Source organism: Festucalex cinctus, chromosome 7 (genome assembly GCF_051991245.1).
Source record: "Festucalex cinctus isolate MCC-2025b chromosome 7, RoL_Fcin_1.0, whole genome shotgun sequence".
Lineage (NCBI taxonomy): Eukaryota > Metazoa > Chordata > Actinopteri > Syngnathiformes > Syngnathidae > Festucalex > Festucalex cinctus.
In genome coordinates, this window is record NC_135417.1 from 12,183,355 (window position 1) to 12,205,810 (window position 22,456).

A 22,456-nucleotide genomic window follows, 5' to 3' on the forward strand; every position below is an offset into this window, starting at 1 on the left:
TGATAATGATTTTTTTTTTTTTTTTTACTACCACACCCATACATCTGGATTTGATATGAAGCATATGTAAAGACCACAGTCGGCTCACGGAAATGTGCCGTACGCCTAAACAAGACTACCTCTGTCAAAGTGACCGCAATACCTGCAAATCAGTTTCATCTGAACAACGTCCCATTGAACGGCGAAATCTCATCTGAAACGACCCGTGCAGGCAAACGTGACGGGCGCAGTCACAAAGGGGTCTACTGTACTGACGATGCTGACCTCCGATGATGGCAAGAGTGTGTTAACTGTGTCAATGTGGCTGCTACAACAATTGCTAGTTGCCATGGAAACTGCATGCGTATGTGCAGCCTTTTTACACTACGTGTTGAAGTCGGCATTTTTAACACTTTTTTTTTTTTTTTTTTTTTTTTTTTTTTTTTTTTTTTTTTCCCCCGGGTGGCTGTTCTGGATAAATGGTTGGGACAGACTGATTTATCGGCTGGGCCGGTTATCGGCGCCAATATTCAGCATTTTGACGAATATGATGAATTGATGCCAAATGATCCCTTTTAATGAAAATGAACATCGACGCCAAATATATCAGTTATCAGCGTCCTTGAGTACTTATAATTAGGGATAGACCGATTATCAGCCGGGCCGATTATTTGTCAACACTCCAAATATCGGCATCGGCCTTTTTACGAATCTGAAGGCCAATAAAGCTGGAATCTCATCGAGCAGCGAATGCTTGCGAACGTAGCAAATTTTGTGTTTTCATCAGGATTTGTAAGATGTCTATAGACACGTTTTACTTGTTGCAAAGACATTTCATACATATTCAGACAATTTTTCACTGTCTGCGAAGATATTTTGAACCCTGACGAAAACCCAAAATTAGATACATTTAATTTTGTATGCATTTGTCACTGCTGACACTGGGAAGTCCCAACACTTTTTAATTTATAAAAAATAATAATTAAAAAAAATAATAGAAATTACGTTGAAATTTTGGAAAACTTTATTTACAGTAGAAAACTTTAGAAAACTATTTATTTATTTATTTATTTGCAAACACTGAAATCCCAACACTTTAATTAATTTATTTTTTTACACTTTAATTTATAAAAAAACAAATAATAAAAATTTAAATAAATTTAGAAATTACGTTGAAATTTTGGAAAACTTTATTTACAGTAGAAAACTATTTATGTATTTATTTACTTGCTTAGTTTTGAATTTAGCTTAACACATGCCGATGACCCTGGAAGTACCCTACAATTTCTACAATTGTTAATTTTTAATTAAACTAAACTGTCTATTCTTCATATGTTTAAAATTAAAAAAAAAAATTACGCTATTATTTTACACTATATTTTTTTTTTACACCATTATTTTCTCTTTTACTGCAAATGAATATCCGCTTGAAATATCGTTTATCGGCCTCCTTGATTACAAATAATCGGTATCGGCCCTGTAAAAAGCCGTATCGGTCTATCACTACTTATAATTGTGTAGTATCTGCCCTGAAAAACAAAAAAAAAACATAACAGTCGATCTCTAATAAACGGTGGTGAGCTGGTGTGAGGGATAAGTGGGGCGTGGAACGGGTGTTTGGAGTTTCGCAAAGGTAATGCCAAAGCAGTAACAAAGGCAGTACAGATCTATGTAAGGGAATGCTGTACTGTCTGTTAGAAAGGGGGATGTAAGTCGTAACTTAACCTAGCCCGAAACTCCTCCCTTTGTGTTGCTGTCCGACGAGTATTTTCTATCACACACGAGACTCTGACATGATGTCATACATGAAATCATCCTGCATTACTCGGTTCTGTGTAAAAGGTAAGGCCAGATAAACGTAAATCTTCTGTTATGGTTTCTGGCGTGTCGGTTTGTGCAAAAAAAAAAAAAAAAAAAAAGAGGCTTGTACATACTGTAGCTGTGCATATTTAATGTTCTGGCTCCCCATAAAATACGGTTGAGTTCATATGATTTTAGGTGCTCTTTGTTTTTAGAAAACTAACTTCGAGCCAAGATCAACTCCCTTTTCATTTTCACTTGTACAATAATATTCTGATAAATCCTGGCACGTCGTCCACAGTCGTGCATTCCTCGTTTTGCAATCGATGCAGTAAAAGAATTCTTGTGGCTAAACGTGAATGTTCCCTCATGTTATTGTTGGAAAATTGTTGTGGTGATAAAACTATTGTCAACACACAGCATCTACTTTGTCTACGCATCTTGTGACCTCTGACAGAAATAGACACAGTTCTAATTATGTTGTGCCACACACGCCGTCTCCCACACATCAACGCGAGCGCGCACACAAACAAGCTCCAACACCTCACTGGCAGGCAGACAAGGCCACCAAACTGCTGTAAGTGGAGCGGTGGAGAAGAATGTCGGCAGAAATAGCTGCATTGAGACATGTTTTTTTTTTTTTTTTTTTTTTTGCAGTCTTGTAATTATACCTGCTCAAGATTTAACTGAAGGGCGGATTATGTACTCAAAAACAAGATAAGCGACATTCTTACATTCTAGTAGGGATGTAACGATATCTAAACCTCACGATACGATATTATCACGATATTGTGGGGAGGTTGGTGATATTTAAATTAAAAAAAGCTCACTGTGTAAAAAAAATAGCTCATACTAAAAAAAAAAAAAAAAAAAAGTACAATATTGCGCTTTTGTACATAACATCAATGTTATGTTATTATTGTTTTATTATTATGACGCTATAATTACCGGTATGTTATGTTGTTAATGTACAAACAACATTGACTTCCTCCCCAGGCATATTACGTTTCCCTTCATCTGACAATTAGTGTAGATTTTAAACATAGAAGGGCCAAAACATCCCTAAAGAAAATTAAATTGCACTAAAAAATTAGCCACCAGAGGGTGCTAGACTTGCACAAGTGGTAGTCAAACTGACTTTTTTTTCATAGATGTGTGGCATTTAAATATCGTGAACATGACGACGACGATATTGTGGCAGTTTTAATATCACAATATCACGCTTATTGTTACATCCCTACATTCCAGTGCACAAAAGTGGTAAATTGACACTTTAAAAGGTCAAATAGTAAAAAAAAAAAAAAAAATGTAAAATTGTTTGGGGAACTGGTCGGTGTGATGTGATGTAAACAATTCTGACCAGAAATGCATGAAAACATTCAATCCGAGCTGCTTAATTTCGGCAGCATGTAAAGCAACAGATGTTTGCCAGTGTCGTGGTTACACTGATAAGAGGCTTGAGACCGAACATCTGGATTCAAACATACGCACATGTACTCACACAGCTGGACGGAGGCGCAGTGATCTGTTGGCTCGCTAATTAGAGAGCTGGAGGGAACATGAAGGCTGCACTAAAAGCCAGTTAACTTTTTTTTTTTTTTTTTTTTTTTTTTAAATAACGTAATTGTTTTGATTCTGAACTGCTTATTCCCATTTCCAATATTTCTGATGGGAGGTCAACCAGCATCCCAGAACAAATGACAGCCTGCTTAGAGTTTCGATTGTAGGACACGCAAGCATAGCTGTGAAAAATGCACAAGGAATGTTAAAACAATAGTATTTATTTATTTTTTTTAGCTTACCGCAAATACAGCTACTATCATTTTTGCGGCATTCTGTATCTAAATATTCTTTCCATAGAAAAGAATTCCGTTTATACTTCTCTGGAGCACAATAGAATCTAAATTTTCTCTCCAAAGGCCAAATACAGAAAACCGAAGAATGTAAGAACCACTTTGAAAAACTTCAACTGAAGTCAAGCAATTAAATATTGTTTATACAGTGGCACCTACCTTGACTTTTGAGTGCTCGAATTTACGAGTTTTTCAAGAATCGAACCATCGTTCGGACGATTTTTTTGCTTGAGTTACCCTAACATAGTTTCTGATGTTCGCCTCCATCCATGTTTTATTTTTTATTATTATTTTTTTTAAATTAGCGTTGTGTAGGTTCGACAAATGGCCCCCTCGGCCTTAGCTGGGATATTTGTGCCGTGCACACGTTCCTTTTGGAGCTGTTGGCATGTCCAGATTGAGACACCCACATAGCACTGTTTTAATGGCTCGCGTTTCATTCACTGATTTATGTGCCCGTGTAGTCAATCTGTCAGGATGATGTCTTCACAATGATACGGTGCAACATGCATGAAACCCTTTGAAAAAAACAATTTTATTTTTTTTTTCCCCACTCAAATTGCAGTGAATACACGAAAAAATTTTGAATTATGACTAAATATGTGCTTGAAATTTTGTGATATAATTCTAAAATGCAGTTTGTCTATACTTTCACTGGTTTAGTGTACTTTTAACATTTAATTTGTTGGAATGAAATTAGTTTGTACAATAAAAGTTCCCCATAAAAGAAATGTCCATCATTTGTCATATCATATGCCTTAATATTGATTTGAGAAAGGTTTTCTAACAAATTTGATGGTGTGTACATAGTCTGATCTCGAGATACTGCTCAAAAAGAAGCGATTTATATTTTTCGAGGACGATTCTGTGACTGGATGACCAGAAGCGGAGGTGCAAGACTATCAATGCGAATCCGAATAATAGCCTGTTGGATCAGTTGTCCTGAATGGCGGTGGACTGATGTGCCACTCCTGCAATAGATCAGCTGACAGACAGCCAGCTTTGCTTAGCAGTCTTACTCTGGCATCCGAAACGCTCCATTGTCAGAATGTCGAGCCTCAGTGGGAAGTTGGGAAGCCACACGAGCGCCACCGTGGGCAAGCATGATGCATACACACACAAACACGCACGCACCTGCTGCCAAACGACGGGTTATGACATGCAAAAAAGAAGAAAAAAAAAGCTCGAACAGCTGATGATAGAAAAGGAAAAAGGGGGAGGGGTGTTATATGAGGCTGGGCCAAAAGAATTGAATGAAAAGTACAGTTTTTGTGTCAAAAAGAAAAAGCATTGGAGTTGACTGTAGCTCACACGGGTCCATTTTTATGAAAAGTAACTTTGGCACATTCATCTAAATAAATACACAGCTGTCCATACAAAGTATGAAAAAGTAAGAAAAGAGAAAATAAGAAAAGACATCCCATGCCAAGTTGGTGTTAAGTTATTTGTGGGGGGGTAGTAAAGATGACAGCAAAGAGCAATTGGAGTCTTCCACCTCTGTGCGGATTTGCCGCTTGAACGCTAACGAGGCCTTGAGAGCACAGACAAACGAGAAAAGATGGCTGACAAATGGCAATTTCACTGAACAAATGAACAGCTCAATCAATCCCGATGACCTCCCGCTTTAACGTTCCTTCCCAACAGATGCTACATGGCTGGGATCCAATTAAGACAGTAAGAATGCATTATGCTCTTCTCAAAAAACAACAACAATCATACTAATAGACACTTTTTCAACATACAATTACGAGCTATTTATAAAATGAGCAAGTGAAAATGATTTACCTGCAATTACAATTGTAGTGCACAATATATATTAGTGTACTGTGGCATGCACAACTGCATGAACCCATATTACACAATACAACTGTATAAACGTCTTTGACCTGACATCAGCCATATTGGAATGGTACTTTAATCTTTATATTGACCATCTTATTTAACTATGTCATAGTTACACTGATGACTTATTAACTCATTTGCTCCCAATAACGTGTAAATATGTTTTTTTACTGTTTTAAGTGTCCCAAAGACGTATTTATACGTTTTTGTTTTTGTTTTTTTATGCAAGAGCATACAGAAGGCTTTGATGCAGCCTCTCAACTGCAAAAGAACGGTTGCAGAAATGGTAGTGATTACATCAAACGGCCAGCAGGTGGCAGCAGAGCAAAGGAGATCAACCAGGGCCATGTAGAAAAAAAGCTCAATTACTTACAATTTTAAATAGATTTGTGAAAACTGATGAAACTTAGCTCTCTTCTAATGCAAATTGCTGCAAAACGGAAACAGATAGAAACATACTTTTTTTTTCCTGATGAAAGAAGAGACTTTAATCTTTCTTTTGCTTTCATAGCAATAGAACACAATATTCTGTGGGCCTTGCAAAATCAGTCAAAATCCAGTAAAACAGTCGGGAGCGAACGCGATTGCGAAATGTGAAAATGGCGGCGAGTGAATGAGTTAAAGGTTAAACTTTGTCCACAAATCTTGCCTGTACAGCTTGCAGTTCAATGTGGCCAACTAGAGCTGTGATAGTCCTCTAGTTGGGCAAACACTGGTGATAATTAAGACCAGATCAACAGAAGAGACCGAGCAGTTTGGAAGCACAACACAACACTTCCTTGTTTGAAATAATGACCAACAGATTACACCCACCCAGTGTGCAAGTGAGGTGACATTATCCAACCCGGCGTCACCCCGTATCCATCCGCCCGCCCACGTACACACAAGGTCTTCACACAAGCACATCATTCATCCAGAGAGCTTCATGAAGTGTCGATAGCGCAACAAAGAACAATCGGGACAAGTCAACTCGCTAACCGATTCGCTTCTACAGCGACTACAACTACTGCACAATTTCCAAAACAATGAAGTCAGTCAATTCTTTCAACGATTTGGATCAGAGTTCGCCCAAACGAGAAATTAAGTTCCGCTCGGAGCTGATTCGTTTGCATGGACCATCCGTGCCTTTCAATTTTTGGACGGTATGATGTAAATTTCCGTCATATTTGTAAATGTTAGTGTACATAGTGAATATCGCAATGAAGCCTGATTTGGAAAGACAAATAAAATTCACAATTTCTATCGGAAAAATTGCAAAAATGTGATTTCCAGGTATCAGGACTGTGAAATTATAATTCCCCAAACATTTCACACAAACACCCTGCTTATATGCTTTTGTTTATCGTTTCAAGGCCTCTCAACCTTCTAACTCTTTGTCTTCCAATTCTCATGATTAAGTTTAGTTTACTTGACAGATCACCTGATAAACAAACACCTAGCTTGGCAAACATTAATGTAGATAGGCCAGCCAATACAACAAAGAAAACACTGCAGAAGGTAAAAAAAAAAAAAACAACAAAAGACAGCATGTGCTTGATGAAGTGAGAAAAGAGCAAAGACTTTTATTTTCGTTGTCCTACATGAAAGCTAATGTTCCCGTCAAAGACGATGGCCAGATGAAATGCTCTTGTTTTCTTTGGGTTTTAGTCAAGGTCCTGTAAGGTAGCAGCACCATATCTATGAAACCTAGTGTGAGAATATAAAAGCCGACATGGTACTCGTGAGAACAGAGGTTGGATTGTTGGCTAGCGGCCGAAGGTCTACGGGGACTGCGGTCTTCAGTACAAAAGTTCAGCATCACTCGTTAAAAGAAAGGAAAAACTACATTTAGAAAACGTGGGACCGCTTTCCCGACACGACTCACTGGTTTGACCAGGTTCGTGTTTAAACAAAAACAGAGCGCAAACAGAGACAACACCCGCAAATGTCATTGGTTACACACACGTGCACCAGTGACTCGATAGACTGATACGTTTTTTTGAGGGCCGATGCCGATACCGATTATTAGTCGTCAAGGAGGCCGATAACCGATATTTCAAGCCGATATCATTTGCAGTAAAAGAGAAAATAATAGTGTAAAAAATAGTAATAATAATAAACTTTTCTTTTAATTTTAAACGTATAAACAATAGAAAGTTTTGTTTAATTAAACATTTTAACAAAAATTGTAGAAAATGTAGGGAACTTCCAGGGTCATCAGAATGTGTTAAGCTAAATTCAAAACTAAGCAAGCAAATAAATAGTTTTCCACTGTAAATACAGTTTTCCAAAATTTCAATAATTTCTAAAATGTATTCATTTTATTGTTATTATTATTATTATTTTTATAAATTAAAAAGTGTTGGGACCTCCCAGTGTTTGCAGTGAATAAATAAATAAATACATAAATAAATACATAAATAAATTTTCTAAAGTTTTCTACTGTAAATAAAGTTTTCCAAAATGTCAACATAATTTCTAAAAAAAAAAATTAAGTATGATTTTTAATAAATTAAAAAGTGTTGGGACTTCCCAGTGTTTGCAGTGAATAAATAAATAAATAAATAAATAAATAAATAAATAAATAAATAAATGATAAATACGTTTTCTAAAGTTTTCTACTGTAAATAAAGTTTTCCAAAATTTCAACATAATTTATAAATTTATTTTTTTTAATTATCTAATGGCATAACTTGATTCCAGCTTTTTTGGCCTTCAGATTTGTAAAAAGGCCGATGCCGATATTTGTCAACAAGTCAAATATCGGCACCGATAATCGGCCCAGCCGATAATCGGTCTATCCCTACTCGAGGCTGTTTAACCTTTTTTTTTTCCTGTGTCCGTGTTTGTTTCTTCTGCCCTTGTCAATAAAAACCTGTCCTCTATTTGAAGCGCACATTCACGCACAAACTTCAGCGTCCTTTAACGCCATGACAAGGACATTTTGGAGCACATCTGTCAGTTTTTTATTGCCCAGTTGGCTACCGAAAACCAAATTTTCAGATGGCTGCCGTGTACAGCTACACAAACTTCAGGCGGCATACGTGGAATTGTAGTTGTTCCGTTGCTCGAGGGTGTGCACGCCGGGTTGCGCAAGCTCATACTTGTCAAAGACCTCGTAAATCTATGGCTTGAGTGTGTTTTTGACCATTTAGGTGGTTTAATTGCCGGCTCCGGCGATTTGTAAGTTTCTCAGGATGGGGTCAGGTCAAACGTCGAGAACAGAGACTTGATTCAGCGCCATTCGCCCAACTTGTACAGAGAACGAGATTCGGAGCTGGATAGAGGACAGGCAGCGAACGCGCTCAGGCTAAAAGCGAAAAAGAGGACAGTCGTTTTCAAAGGAGGCATTGAGGCAGTGGACTAGTTCGGGATCTGAGGCTGCTCTGTAATAGAAACCAAGAAATGAATTCAGCAGGGCGCAGAGGGAAGGCCTTTTTTTTTTTTTTCTCCAATGGTCACAGGAAGCACTGAAACATACGCCATTGCACAAAAAGGAAGAATTTTTGTCATTTCAATAGGGTCAGTTGTTTTAATGAAATCTAGCAGACGGTTTTTCTTTTTCGGAGTGATAAGCACTCTGCAGCACAGACTAAAACGAGGTGACAGCTAACGACGGGGTCTCTGACGGCCACAAAACTCGACAAACGCGTTTAGCGTGTGCTGGACAAAATGCGCACACGTGCACATGCCAACTCTTATGCACAAACTTGTGATGTGCACTCTTGGGTTTATTGTTAAGTGTTTTGGCCCCTCTTGGCTCTTTTGCAATCAAAGACCGTATGAAGTTCATGTAAACGAACACTCGTTACTAACCTCATATATGCCTTTTAGAGTTTTTGGACCCTGCTGTTCCTCATCCACATTTAATGAACTCTGAGCTATTAGTGTACATTAACTCAACTTTCCCATGTCTACTTGCACGACCTTTTGCCTAATATGGACCCTCATTAAGCAGAACAAAGAATTCACCCCAAAGAGTGGTTGTAATGTGAACGTTGGATTTTCTGATTCACTTAAATCTACAAGCATACTTTTAAAGAAATCTTTCTTGTGCTCAAACTAAATGAGCAAACCCCAACAGATTTAAAAAAGAAAAAAAAGAGCAGGAGTTTTCTTTGTGAATCAATAGTTTATGCGGGATACAATACGACAAAATACCTTGACAAATGCAGCAAAATATTTGCAAATGAGATCTGTTTGCGCACACGCAAAAAATAAATGACGAAAGATGGACTAAACCAGGTGCATCTTGTATTTTCAAGTTCATCACAGGCTAAACAAGAGGAATTTTCGGTGGTTATTGTACCTGTGAATTTGGAAATACAAAATGGAATGCCTTTTGCACATAGTGGACAATTAAGAATCAAACACGGGACAAAGATGTCTGCTTTTAAAATGTGCAACAAACATACAACAGATGTTAACCAAGGAAGAAAACGTGCGCACCTCTTGACGGGAAATGATGTGGAGTGTTGAACTTAACAATACTGTTGCCCCACAACCGCAAGGGCTTTGGAAAATATCCAGGAGGGGCAAAATATGTGTTAATGGCAGGTACTGACTATAAACAGGGCTAATGCTAATCTGTGAAAATTTCAGATCAAAGATTTAGTAATTCTAACTTAAGAACTTAGTTTCAGTGGAAAAAAACATTTCAACCGAATTCTGGTGACTTGAACTGAGATGGGAATTGGCCATTCAAAATGAATGCTGAATCAGAATTTTCCGATTCGAGTCAAAAAAAAATCGTTAGCATATTGTCATTTTTGTCAGACATGACTGTTGGCAAGACTCACATCTCAGGGACATTTAAAAAAAAATCTTGATAATAGACAAGAAAAAAAATCCTGTGTTTCACTCACCATTTGATAAATGAATAAATTGAATACTGAGCGCAGTCAAGGAATAACTAAACTTATAAATAAAGGTGCCAATGTATTATTATTAACAAAACAATTACAAATACACAGACTGAAAACAATGAAACAACTTTTTTTTTTCAATCATTATGGATGTATAAATCAATTAGATTTACAGTTACTTATATATACACAATTACTTCAAGCTCCGCCCCCCCAACCGCCACCACCACCAAAAAGAAGAAGAAAAATAAAAACACACACACGTACAAGTTACTTTATTATTCCAATCAAAGTCCTTCAAAGTTAAAGTTTTACCAGAACCCACAAAGTCTGTTAGGAAATTATAAAAGCATCTCAGTTTTCTGACAATCATATTCTCATGTTCTGTTACATCCATAAACATAACCGGCCTATCCTATATCAAAGTCGGCAGAGTCCAAAGATCAATTTGTCAATCTTTTTGCCATTAAACCGTGCCGGCTTTACAATTTACAACGTCAAACAAATTCAAAGGTGGCTGGCGGCTTTGAGAAATGAAACGATTCGCTGATTATATGGTTATGTTGCATCTCTTTCCTGTAAGATACAGGTAAATGAAAAAAAGCATGTTCTGTACCCTTAAAAAAAAAAAAGACAATTAATTCAAAAAACTTTCTTAACAAAAGGGAACAAGTCAGAGTATTAATGAGCAAGCAAATGACGTATAAGCACGCACACACACGAGAGGAAAAAAAAATAAGTGCGAGAGTAACAAAAGAGCTAAAAGAGAATAACAACACAGTGACTGAATGGTAGTGAATGAAGGATCCAAAAGCGAGAACCGAGTAAGGTGATGAATGGAGATGCCGGCCCGCGTCATCTCATGCTTATAAAGAAGGGGAGAGTCGGTTGAGGCTCAAGTCAGTGTTAGGGAGGGAGCAGATGGCTCACACACTAACACACATGCGAACTTCAGAACAAAGCCAACTTTGGGTGCTCCAAACAGTATCGTGACGGATTAAACGCCCAAAAAGAAGAAACCAACAAAAAAAATAACACAACCTATTACATTGCACAACTTAAGCTAGTTAATGTGTGTGGGGACTGCTGAGAAAACGTTTAACTTGAGGTTCTCTTCACCAAAGCACCTGCTAAATGGCACAGACCCCGAGATGTAATTCCTACCTCTCGAGTTGGTTGCCAGGTCAGCCACTTTCTGAAAGGCATCCAAGAAGGCAGCCAAGGCGACCACTGTGGCTCTAGAAGAGGAAAAGGGAGGGGGAAAAAAAAGAAAAAAGTTTCTGTTACATAAAAAAAACTGATTGATCAACCCTTACAGAACAAGCATCAATTTAAACATACTGATGAACAACTTCTGACACACAACTAAATGCTAATTTTTAAGATCACAGGTTTAGGAATGAAAGCCTCTTTTGTTGTCGCCCGTGTGTGCACGAGCATTTAAAAAAAGCTATCTGCCCTCAATGGTCTAATATGAGCTACAAAAAGAAATGCGCAGCATTTTCCACGGCACTGAAACTAACAAAAGATGTTTGTTCTTCAAGCTGAGTCCCTTAATTTGTCAACACTTGTTTATTTCCGGGGTCCAACAGAAAACCGCCATAGAAAAAAAAAATAATGTGAAAATGCCACAGAGAATTGCCACTGGCCAAGTAATTTTATTTGTATTTATTTTATGTAATTTTAAATTTGTAGGAATGGTGCCATTGACACCAGCGGCTTCAACTTCTCCCAACGGCGAGTTTGCGGCATCGTTTTGCTGCATTAAATTACATCTCAAAGGTTCAGGACAAAACTTGTACTGAGTTCCAGAATGTCATTAAAGTTCAAAAAATGCCTTCAGATTCCCCATATTCAATCAGTGACAGAATATCACTTTTCTGATCACAAAATAGCTCCTAAAAAATGCAGCAATGGTTAATAGGTTTGATGGAAGAGTTTACCAAACGATTTAAGGGTGTGGCTTGACCAGAAGAAAAAAAAAACAACAACATCGTGTAGTAGGCACAGTGAGATTCCTTTCTATTTCCAGCAGAGCGCTGGCACTGTTGAAGTTACAACCAACAGATCCTTGACCCAAATATTATGTACTCATGGAGTGAATACTCTCACCAAGTCGAGTCAGCTCACGTTATTCATTGGAAAAAAAAAAGTTTTAAGACATGGAAATTAGACTTCAAGGAAAAATTCTGCATTTCTCTCAGTAGAAGAACTATTTTGTAAACATTCCTACGTAAATATCTCAACGCAAATTTGATCTGATATCAAATTTGATCATAGCCAGTTCGGGGAAGTTTGGCCAAGCCAACCGACACGCAACTGAAAACTGTGGCAGAGTATAACAAGAGTGCTCAGCCTATGACAATGATACATTGAGAGCTGCTGCCACCATCTATTCTTAGTGCAGTCGAAACTGGAATGCAGCTGCGGTTGATTCGGATCCTGGAAAGAGGGTGAATTAAACGCCACTTTCCAAACACTGAATTCCAACAGTTTCGATATATGTCAACCGTGCATATTATGTACTATATTACAATGCATTGGATATCCTGTCTGTGTGCATCCTTTCTAAATAACTAAGCTCAAATGTTATTGATGTCTTGAGTTGGTCTTTTTCCTTTTCCAAATGAAGTCAAACTCAAAATAAATTCTTCGCCCTTTAAGACACAGCTGCATCAATCAGCCAGTACTCCACGACCAAGCAGGACCATGATTAGAAATCAGCTATCCTTTATTCTACACACCATACTACTTCTTTTAACTCATTTGCTCCCAATAATGTGTAAATGCATTTTTTTTAATGTTGTAAGTGTCCCAAAGACGCATTTATACGTTTTTGTTTTTTTATTTTTTTATGTTAGAGCATACAGAAGGCTTTGATGCAGCCTCTCAACTGCCAAGAACGGCTGCAGAAATGGTAGTTATTACACAAACGGCCAGCAGGTGGCAGCAGAGCAAAGGAGATCAACCAGGGCCATGTAGAAAAAAAGCTAAATTACTCACAATTTTAAATAGATTTGTGAAAACTGATTAAACTTAGTTCTCTTCTAATGCTAATTGCTGCAAAACGGAAACAGATAGAAACATACTTTTTTTTCCTGATGAAAGAAGAGACTTTAATCTTTCTTTTGATAGGTTCCATGCTTTTATAGCAATAGAACACAATATTCTGTGGGCCTTGCAAAATCAGTCAAAATCCAGTAAAACAGCCGGGAGCGAACGGGATTGCGAAATGTGAAAATGGCGGTGAGTGAATGAGTTAAGCAGTGTTGCGCTCAAATAAAAAATGGGCAGGAGGGGGGAAAAACACCATAGTTTGACCAAAAAAAAAAAAGGCTGAACACTGTAATTGGTTGATTTCCTAGTTGCTTTGTAAGAGGGGTGCAGAGGGTCTAAATTACAGAGCAGTACCCCAAGGACATGATTACACACATAGACGCATGCCACAGCGCTGCTTACTTATCTGAGCCAAAGCGGCAAAGTGGGTGTGTTTGGCTTTTAGCATGTGTACGTCCCTCTATGGACGCCAGTCCCACAAGAGATTACAGAGCTTCGTGGCTGGATGGGGAGCAGGGGCGGCTAAAAGCGGTGGTCGTTTGAAACCACTTACATTTGCCAAATTGGAAGCGGCTAGAGAAAACATTAAAGCAGAGCAAAAAGGCTGCGTAGCGGTTTACCGTTCGGACAAGTCGGTTGGACACTCCTATAGCAATCGCAACACTTGTAATCTATGCAGTAGAAATGGCATCAACTCAGCTGGCACAACTCGCGCAGCCTACGGCTGAGTGTAAGTCCAGTCATCGTTGCAAAGTTTGAAAGACTACAACAGTCTGACTACAAATAGCACTGCACTCGTGACTCGGATTGTCCATATCCAATAAATCCCAATCCAGCCTGTTTTCCATCTCACTCCTCCAACACACCTGAATCATATCATCAGGATGGCTACCAGGATTCTGCAGAGCTTCGTGTTGAAGATGATCTTTTGATTCAGCTGTGTTGGAGGAGGGAGACATGGATGACAGGCTGGATCTTGAGATACCTGTAATAAATATTCGACTCTCCTTTTTGTCTTGTATCAGAGTGTTTTATCTACAACATATATTTTTGCATATTACTGAACTCAATCGTGGGTTTGTAAATGGAATGAATAGATGGCCTTTTAAAATGGACATTTTCAGCCGGTGTTGGTGCTCCAAACTGCCGATTTCTCTCCACGTCCATGTCGCATCTTTAAAACGTTGCTGTTGCCGTCACGGATTCAACTTCTTGTTGTCGTTAGTACGACCACCAAGAGCGTACGTAACAAGTTCGCAAGATGTTCAAGACATTTGTAAACGCTAAAAGAAGGACACAGTTTACAAATGGCTTCTCCGCTGTCTTACAGGAAGTTGTGCCCAGAACTGTTTCTAGAGCAGAGCCCTCAAGAATAAGGTTGATAGTCTCCGACAGCCCGATTATTGAATTGGAAGTAAGGCACATACATCAAGATGAGCTACAAAGAAGTTAGAACCATATTTTGTTTCTATGGAATTAGTATAACAAATCAACAATTTACATAGTTAAAAATCTCATTCACCTGTTTAACTCATTTGCTCCCAATAACGTGTAAATACGTTTTTTTAATGTTCTAAGTGTCCCAAAGACGTATTTATATGTTTTTTTGTTTTGTTTTTTATGCAAGAGCATACAGAAGGCTTTGATGCAGCCTCTCAGCTGCAAAAAACACTTGCAGAAATGGTAGTTATTACACAAACAGCCAGCAGGTGGCAGCAGAGCAAAGGAGATCAACCAGGGCCATCTCGAACAAAAAGCTAAATAGAATTTTAAATAGGTTTGTGAAAACTGATGAAACTTAGCTCTCTTCTAATGCTAATTGCTGCAAAACGGAAACAGATAGAAACATACTTTTTTTTCCTGATGAAAGAAGAGACTTTAATCTTTTTCTTTTGATAGGTTCCATGTTTTTATAGCAATAGAACAAAAATATTCTGTAGGCCTTGCAAAATCAGTCAAAATCCAGTAAAACAGCCGGGAGCGAACGGGACTGCGAAATGTGAAAATGGCGGCGAGTGAATGAGTTAATTATTACAACTACTCAGGTACATTGGTCCAAATAACCTTTTTACCAGGATGGCCAGTGGTCACAATGTACTTTGAACACTACCGCAGTTCACAGAACCGCAGACACCTTCCTGTCAAATTGGCAGTCATTAGCAACCAGACCACAAATGCTCCCCTGAGCTCAAGTATGACAAGGTCACATATTTAACCCCTAAATGGTGGTCACACTCGAATAACATATCACCATGAATCAGTCGCAACGCTGAGAAAACGGAGGAACGGAACACTGTGTGGCCTCCGGACGCTATTGTTAAGCCCCTCGGCCTTTATACCGCTTGTCACTACGAGTCTGTCCCGCAACACGTGGACACTTATAACGCCAAGAGATCTGCCGTGCACTGTTAGTCACAAAAAAAAATATTCCAGACTGCAGGACACCCATAGTTAAAGTACTTGGAGAACAATACGCTTTTATCTCAGCTGTCGTAAGTTGTTTGTCGATTGGCACGTGGCCACTTAAAGACGGCCAAGAGAAGTGGCGAGAGTTGGCGGCCATATTGCTAGCATGAGACTGGCAGGAGGTGCACAAATTTACGGCCTTAAAGACGAGATGAACGGACAGATGGGCAGAGAGGATGTTGAGGGTTTCTGGCTTATTCAAACTGCCAATGTTTGTTGGTCAAAGGACATATAACTTTATGTATCGTTACTAGGGATGCACGATAATATCGGTGGCCGATAATTATCGGCAATTATCGGCCTATTTGACGTCAAACAGATAAACCAGATAATAGAGAAGTTCACCGATAATTATCGGCAATATTCAACCAATTTGGTGTCATACAGATAAAACAGATAATAAAGAAATTTGGCGATAATTATCGGCAATTATCAAACAATTTGACATCAAACAGATAAACAGATAATAAAGAAATTTGCAGAAAATTATCGGCAATTATCGACCAATTTGACTTCATACAGATAAACCAAATAAAGAAATTTGCCAATAATTATCGGCAATTATCAAACAATTTGGCGTCATACAGCAAAACCAGATAAAGAAATTCGCCAAAAATTAATCGACAAATATCAACCAATTTAATTTCATACAGATAAACCAGATGAAGAAATTCGCCGAAAATTATCGGCAATTATCAAACAATTTGACCTCAAACAGATAAACCAGATCATAAAGAAATTCGGCAATAATTATTGGCAATGGTCAAACAATTTGGTGTCATAAAGATAAACCAGATAATAGAGAAATTGGACAAAAATTATGGGCAATTAGCGACCAATTTGTTTTCATACAGATAAACTAGATAAAGAAATTGAGCAATAATAATAGACATGCCACATTGGTCCATTTGTTGTGGTTGTGGCTCATATCAATAAAATTCAGCTTCACGGTGCGTTACATACTTTGAAACATTGCGTAAGGTTTACACAATGTTTCAATGTATTTGTACATGTTAGACTTATAGTAGGAATTGAGAGTATATTTGTATTCAAGTTCATTTTGCAAACAATTATCGGCTTACTTATCGGTTATCGACATCGGCACTTTCTAAATTATCGGTTTATCGTTATCGGTTGAAAATAGCATTATCGTGCATCCCTAATTGTTACTAGTTACATATTCTTAGTTTTGACTGTACAAGGTGAGTCGATGAATCACTGACGGTATTATGCATGTTAGCTCCACAAAGTGGCGAGTCATTGTAGCAATGCAAATGTGCTGCATCAGCAAAAAAAAAAAAAAAAAAAAAAAAAAAAAGCTTACCTGAGCTGTGACTGCAGTTTGCCAGCCTTGGTGATAAAGTCCTCCCAAATCGGATAGCTGCTCTGTAAACAAGGAAAACTTCGTGTCACTGCCATGTCAACTGACACTTGCATAACAATTGATTTGGTGCAGGTGGAAGAGAGTGCTGCGACGAGCTAATTGGTTCCCAACAAATGACTTAAATCACTCTTCAAATTATTATCTTAAAAAGATTCGCACATTTATGAACCCATATTTACCATCATGTCCTGTCGGCTGCAAAATGGGCCGCTGGCTTCTTTGGGAAAAGTCCACTCACAGCAAAACTATTAATACGACGTCATAATGAGCCCGAGACCCAACGGGACTCTAAATTTACCTAATTGAGGTCTCCAACTCAAACTAGTTGAATCTAAACTATGGCAGGAACAGAATAGTGTTTGGAAGGAGCCTGCAGGCTATGAAATGGAGCTCGGCAGTGGAAGTGCACAAGATAAAGAGAAAGGAGGGCATGACCAAATGTTTGTCAGTGATGTGCTACGACCGTCAATTGCCTTCGGAATGTTATGTCATGCTGTCAAACATTACACCCAATAATGACTGGAGCGCTTTCTGCCCTTTGACTTCTACTTTTCTACATTTCATCATCTACTTTATGTCCCCTCCCTGAATGAAATACATCCGAAAATAAGTGGATGCTTTCAAAGAAAAACAAAAAAAACAAAAAAATGTGGCTTTGGCCACCCTTTTTCATGGCTTTCATTTCAATGTCCATCCTTAACTTCCTGAAAATCTACATTAGGAGAAAGGCATCGCAACCCACATGGCACTTTGCTGTTTTTCTTTCTTTCTGATGTCATCCATCCATCCATCCATCCATCCACCCACTTCAGGTGGGGTTGTGTGCCTTTTTGATATGCATTTCATATTTAATATTGAATAGTATTGATTCAATTAAAAGTTGTTTAAAAACGTGTCATTTGTTCATTGTGCTATGGTGCAAATTATTATATATCATTTATAAAGCGGTGTTTCGGTGACTGGTATGCATCTCTTTTTTCTTTTTTCTTTTTTCCCCATTGCCCAGTGGTAAATTTTTGAATGAGTCTTCTTACTTGCTTATCTATGCAAAGTTTTAATACGAAGAGAATGGATATTAGAGAGTTAGAAGTTAGAAAGACAAGAATATTTTTTTTTCAAGAAAAAAAAAAAAAGACCAGAATTAAATTGTTATTTAGGTAGACGATTAGCTGGAGAAAACATGAGAACAGTTGATGTTACAAAGGTTGATTAATCTGATCTGGTCAACATTTTTTTTTTTTTTTTTTAATTAAATCAGAGATGCAAGTAAACGTTTCTATACGAATTTGCACTGATTTCAAATCTGTCCTCCACTTGGACCCCACATTGTCCAACACACCCGATTCATATCATCAGCTCATCAGAAAGCTCTGCAGAAGCCTGATAACGATCCTGATCTTTAGAATCAGGTGTGTTGGAGGATAGAAACATCTCAAATCTGCAGGACTCCGGCCCTCGTGGACCAGGATTGGAGAAACCTTGGTTGGTTGGTTGGTTGGTTGGTTGGTTGGTTGGTCAGTCGCTCACACGCAATTTTGATACAATGCCTATGATATGTGATGTCAAGCACAAAAAAAAACTTCTTTTTTTATGAATTCCCGTTCTGCAGACAATATCGATAATATTCCATTTAAATATTAAAGCTTTGAATGATTTGTGACAGGAAAATCTTAAAAGATGTGGTGGTAGGACTAGCCCACTAGCTCCCCTGATAAGTAACCAGCAGTCAGGATGATTTTGACTATACTCACACATTTCTTTAACGATCAAGTCGCCAAGTGATCATTTTTAACGTGGTCAGTTTCTGTGTTTAGCTTTCCAATGTTAACCTTTGAGAATAATTTAGATTAGTGAAGTTATGAATGTTCTTGACCTCAACCTGATTGAGATACGGTGGCATTACCTTAAGAGCTATTCACAACAAACATCCCAGGAATCTTGCCGAACTGCAACCGTTTTGTTGCGAGGAATGGCTCAAATTTTGTGAGCGCGTCAGAAATCCTCCAACTAAAGGAAACACTTCGGTTGATGATATTGCATTTGCAGGTGCTTGACTTTTTCCCCTCCCTGCCCTGTGAATGTTTACATGTAATTTAGATGAAGACCAAACCACATTTTGCAGCCAATTTATGCAGAAATTTTAGAATTCTAAAAAAAAAAAATTCACATATTCTCCCTCCAGCTGTATGTAGGTGGTTAATATGATAAACAGTGTAGGCTATGAAACTACCAGACCGAAAAGGTTTTTAAATTTCTGTGCAGTTCTCAAAGAGTAATGTTTGGCCATTTTGACCCCCCCCTCTCTCCATATGTCAACCCTTATAGACCCCGCGGACATTGTTCCACTCCGACGGTCACATTCTTTCCATTCCTTCGGGGCAAGTACAGCAGCTGAGACAGCAGCAAATTGTCTATGTTTAAATTAAAAAAAAAAAAAAAAAAAAAAAAAAAACGCAATATGGCGGACGTCTTACTTCCACCTGCCTGCCTCAAAATGGATCATCCCAAATTAAAAGGACGACACAATAAAGGAAATGTTTCATTTTAATCGTATAAAAACTCTCAAAGTAACAACGTTTAAAATAAGAGTAATTCGAGGAGTTTGTTTGGAACTCGAAGAGCGTAAACAGTCAAATAAAATGACCCTGGCAACGAGAGGCAAGCAAAAAGTTTCGAATAAATCACCGACACGACACAGACGTTTGTAGGAAAACGCCTCTTGTCTTACCTTCATGTCTCCGATCAGAGTTTGGAAGAGTCCTCCGAGCGCACCGCAGTCCTTCTCGATAACAGCCTCCATTTTTCAGAGGACCACCTCCAAGTGGTCGCCCCCGGCTGAAGCTCGCCTCCTCCGAAGTCCAGGAGGTTAGAGAGGAAAAGTCAACACGAAAACAAAATACAAAAAAAAAGTAACAATAAATTCTTGTATCCTTTGATGAGGAAAAACAACAAGATAGGTTTCTTCCTCTAAGTTGTGAGAAAACGCGATCAAGACTGCTCCCGGTGCACCGTTCACTTAGAAAGAAGCTGTTGGAAAGGACAGTGAAAGTTTCATTCCCAGTGTCGCCTCCACGCCGCTTGCTCCATAGCCATGTTAAGACAAACACTTAAAAGTGAAGTCGAAACTAGAGACGCGCCAGGGTAATCTCGGGGTCGTGACAGGTAAACGAGTTGAAATATTCGGGAGTGTCTTTCCCTTTTCCAAAACACCGACTGAGTGAGCGGGTGAACAAACACAAGAGCGAAAGCGTGCCAAGCTAGCGACATTCCGGAGATACCTGCTTCCGGTTCACTTCTACGCGATAAAATAAAAGTACAAAAACTGCATACAGGTTTAAAGTTGTTAAAAGATGAAAAAAAACAGAGGTGACTGATTAATAAAAAAAAAAAAAAAGTCACCTTTTTTTAAATTATAATGAGCGCTCTTAATATAAACTGAAAACTTACATTACTGCGAGGACAGCATAACAGAATTTAACGCGGATGTTTAATAATAATAATAATAATAATAATAAAACATCTGCAATTCATTTGCTGCGTTTGCTGTTTCATTGCCCGTGTTATTATTATTATTATTATTTTTTAACTATGCAACTTCTACGTCTGAAAAAAAACAGAGCCGTAACACGGACGCCATGTTGTTACCCTCGGCCAATGGAGGGGGCGTGTGCTCAAGCGTGTAGCGCATGAGCATATCGTTTTGCCCGCAAAATAACTTTTTTTTTTTTTTTCACACAAACTAGGTGTACAGTTTCTTGTATATTTTCCCCTTGTTTTATTTTTTTTAACCATTGATGTATTTCACAAGCCAATAATGTAAGAAATACACTGCATGGCTACTACAGGCTGGTATAATATGGTATATTTTTTGTACATGGATTTTGATTTTCAACGCTGTGAAAGCTGGAAAGTCGAAGGCTGCATTTTGCAGTCCCACCGTTTACTTTGCACATCAATCAAGTGTTCTTTTGCTTTCCAATCTTCTCATTTGACTTTCACTTCCCACAATTATCCTCCTCTGTGGCTCTCCAGTGAAGGCAAGATTGGAACATTAAAGTGTAAACACCGATTGCAAAACACCACGAAATCCCAGCAGCAGGGTAACAATATGGCGCCCGTGTATCATGTGACCAGCAGTTGCCCAATCACAGCGTAGTAGCTCGAAAACAGAGTTGGCCAAACTCTTACTACGGCTCTGAAAAAGAAAAGAAAAACATAGCAATGAGCGACATCTAGTGACTCAAGTTTTAATGACAACCGACGGAAGCGTCTACATCCACGTCTATGAATGATAAAACGTGTTGCAACTTGCCAAAAAGTCTTTGGATCGAGTGCACTGAAAGTAACCAACGCCCTCCAGATAATGCATTTGGGGGAGGGAGCAAGAGAGAGAGAAACAAATTCAATGTGCCAGTTATGTATGATTTGATGGAATTTCTTATGTGTACACAGCCACGCACATCTAACGTGTTCCGTTTGAAAGACAAGATAAAAACTTGAAAAAAAAAAATGTAAGAATGAATCAATGAATAATAACATCGTGCGTTTAGTGCATTTAGTTACTCAAATGGAAGGAAACATGTTTCGCTGGTTTCTAAATTATAGTTCTAATGGAACTTTGAAGCAGAGGTGTGTAATTACGGTACACAAAATTATACTATCCTCAAATTCCTTTCATGTTACTGTACTACGCAGTTCTGGAATACAAAACACGCGTTCAAAATGTGTTAAAACACTTTACAGCGTCAAGGGGAATTCCGTGCTGGTTGCAGCACCGCCACCTGGTGGTCGGGAGGGACGAAATAGAACACTTGGCCACAAGAGGCTGACAGTGAGCCATGTTTAAAATGGAGATGATGGCTTTTAGCTTCCATCCATCCATTTTCTTGACCGGTTATTCCTCACAAAGGTCGCGGGGGGCGCTGGAGCCTATCTCAGCTGGCTTTTGGGTAGTTGGCGGTGTACACCCTGGACTGGTTGCCAGCCAATCGCAGGGCTTTTAGCTTACAAAATGATAACAGTTGCTATAACATGGAAAACTATTTATTAAAAACACGTGATCAGACAGAGGACCTCTTTTTTTACTGCTCATTGTACAACAATATATTTGATCCCTGTTGTTGAATGGGTTTATCACCATCATGCCCAATATAGCAAACAAACAAACAAACAAAATCCCCATTCTCAAATTTCCCATCATTTATGTAACCTACCTGTTCTTACTTTCAGCT

General features: G+C 38.4%; 1 protein-coding gene across 3 annotated transcripts in view; it reads right to left on the reverse strand.

Moving 5' to 3' along the window:
* Positions 1 to 20,601, reverse strand: part of LOC144022491 (protein MTSS 1-like) — a 35,943-nt gene extending 15,342 nt beyond the window's left edge. Inside the window, exons 1-3 of one of the 3 annotated variants that reach the window (XM_077527340.1) lie at positions 19,954 to 20,601; positions 17,166 to 17,227; positions 11,483 to 11,556 (exon numbers count right to left, since the gene is read on the reverse strand). In XM_077527340.1, the coding sequence (XP_077383466.1) occupies positions 11,483 to 11,556; positions 17,166 to 17,227; positions 19,954 to 20,025 (208 nt within the window). In that variant the 5' untranslated portion in view covers positions 20,026 to 20,601. The remainder of the gene's footprint in view (positions 1 to 11,482; positions 11,557 to 17,165; positions 17,228 to 19,953) is intronic. The other 2 variants (XM_077527339.1, XM_077527338.1) reach the window with 2 other exon arrangements.
* Positions 20,602 to 22,456: the final 1,855 nt, after the last annotated feature.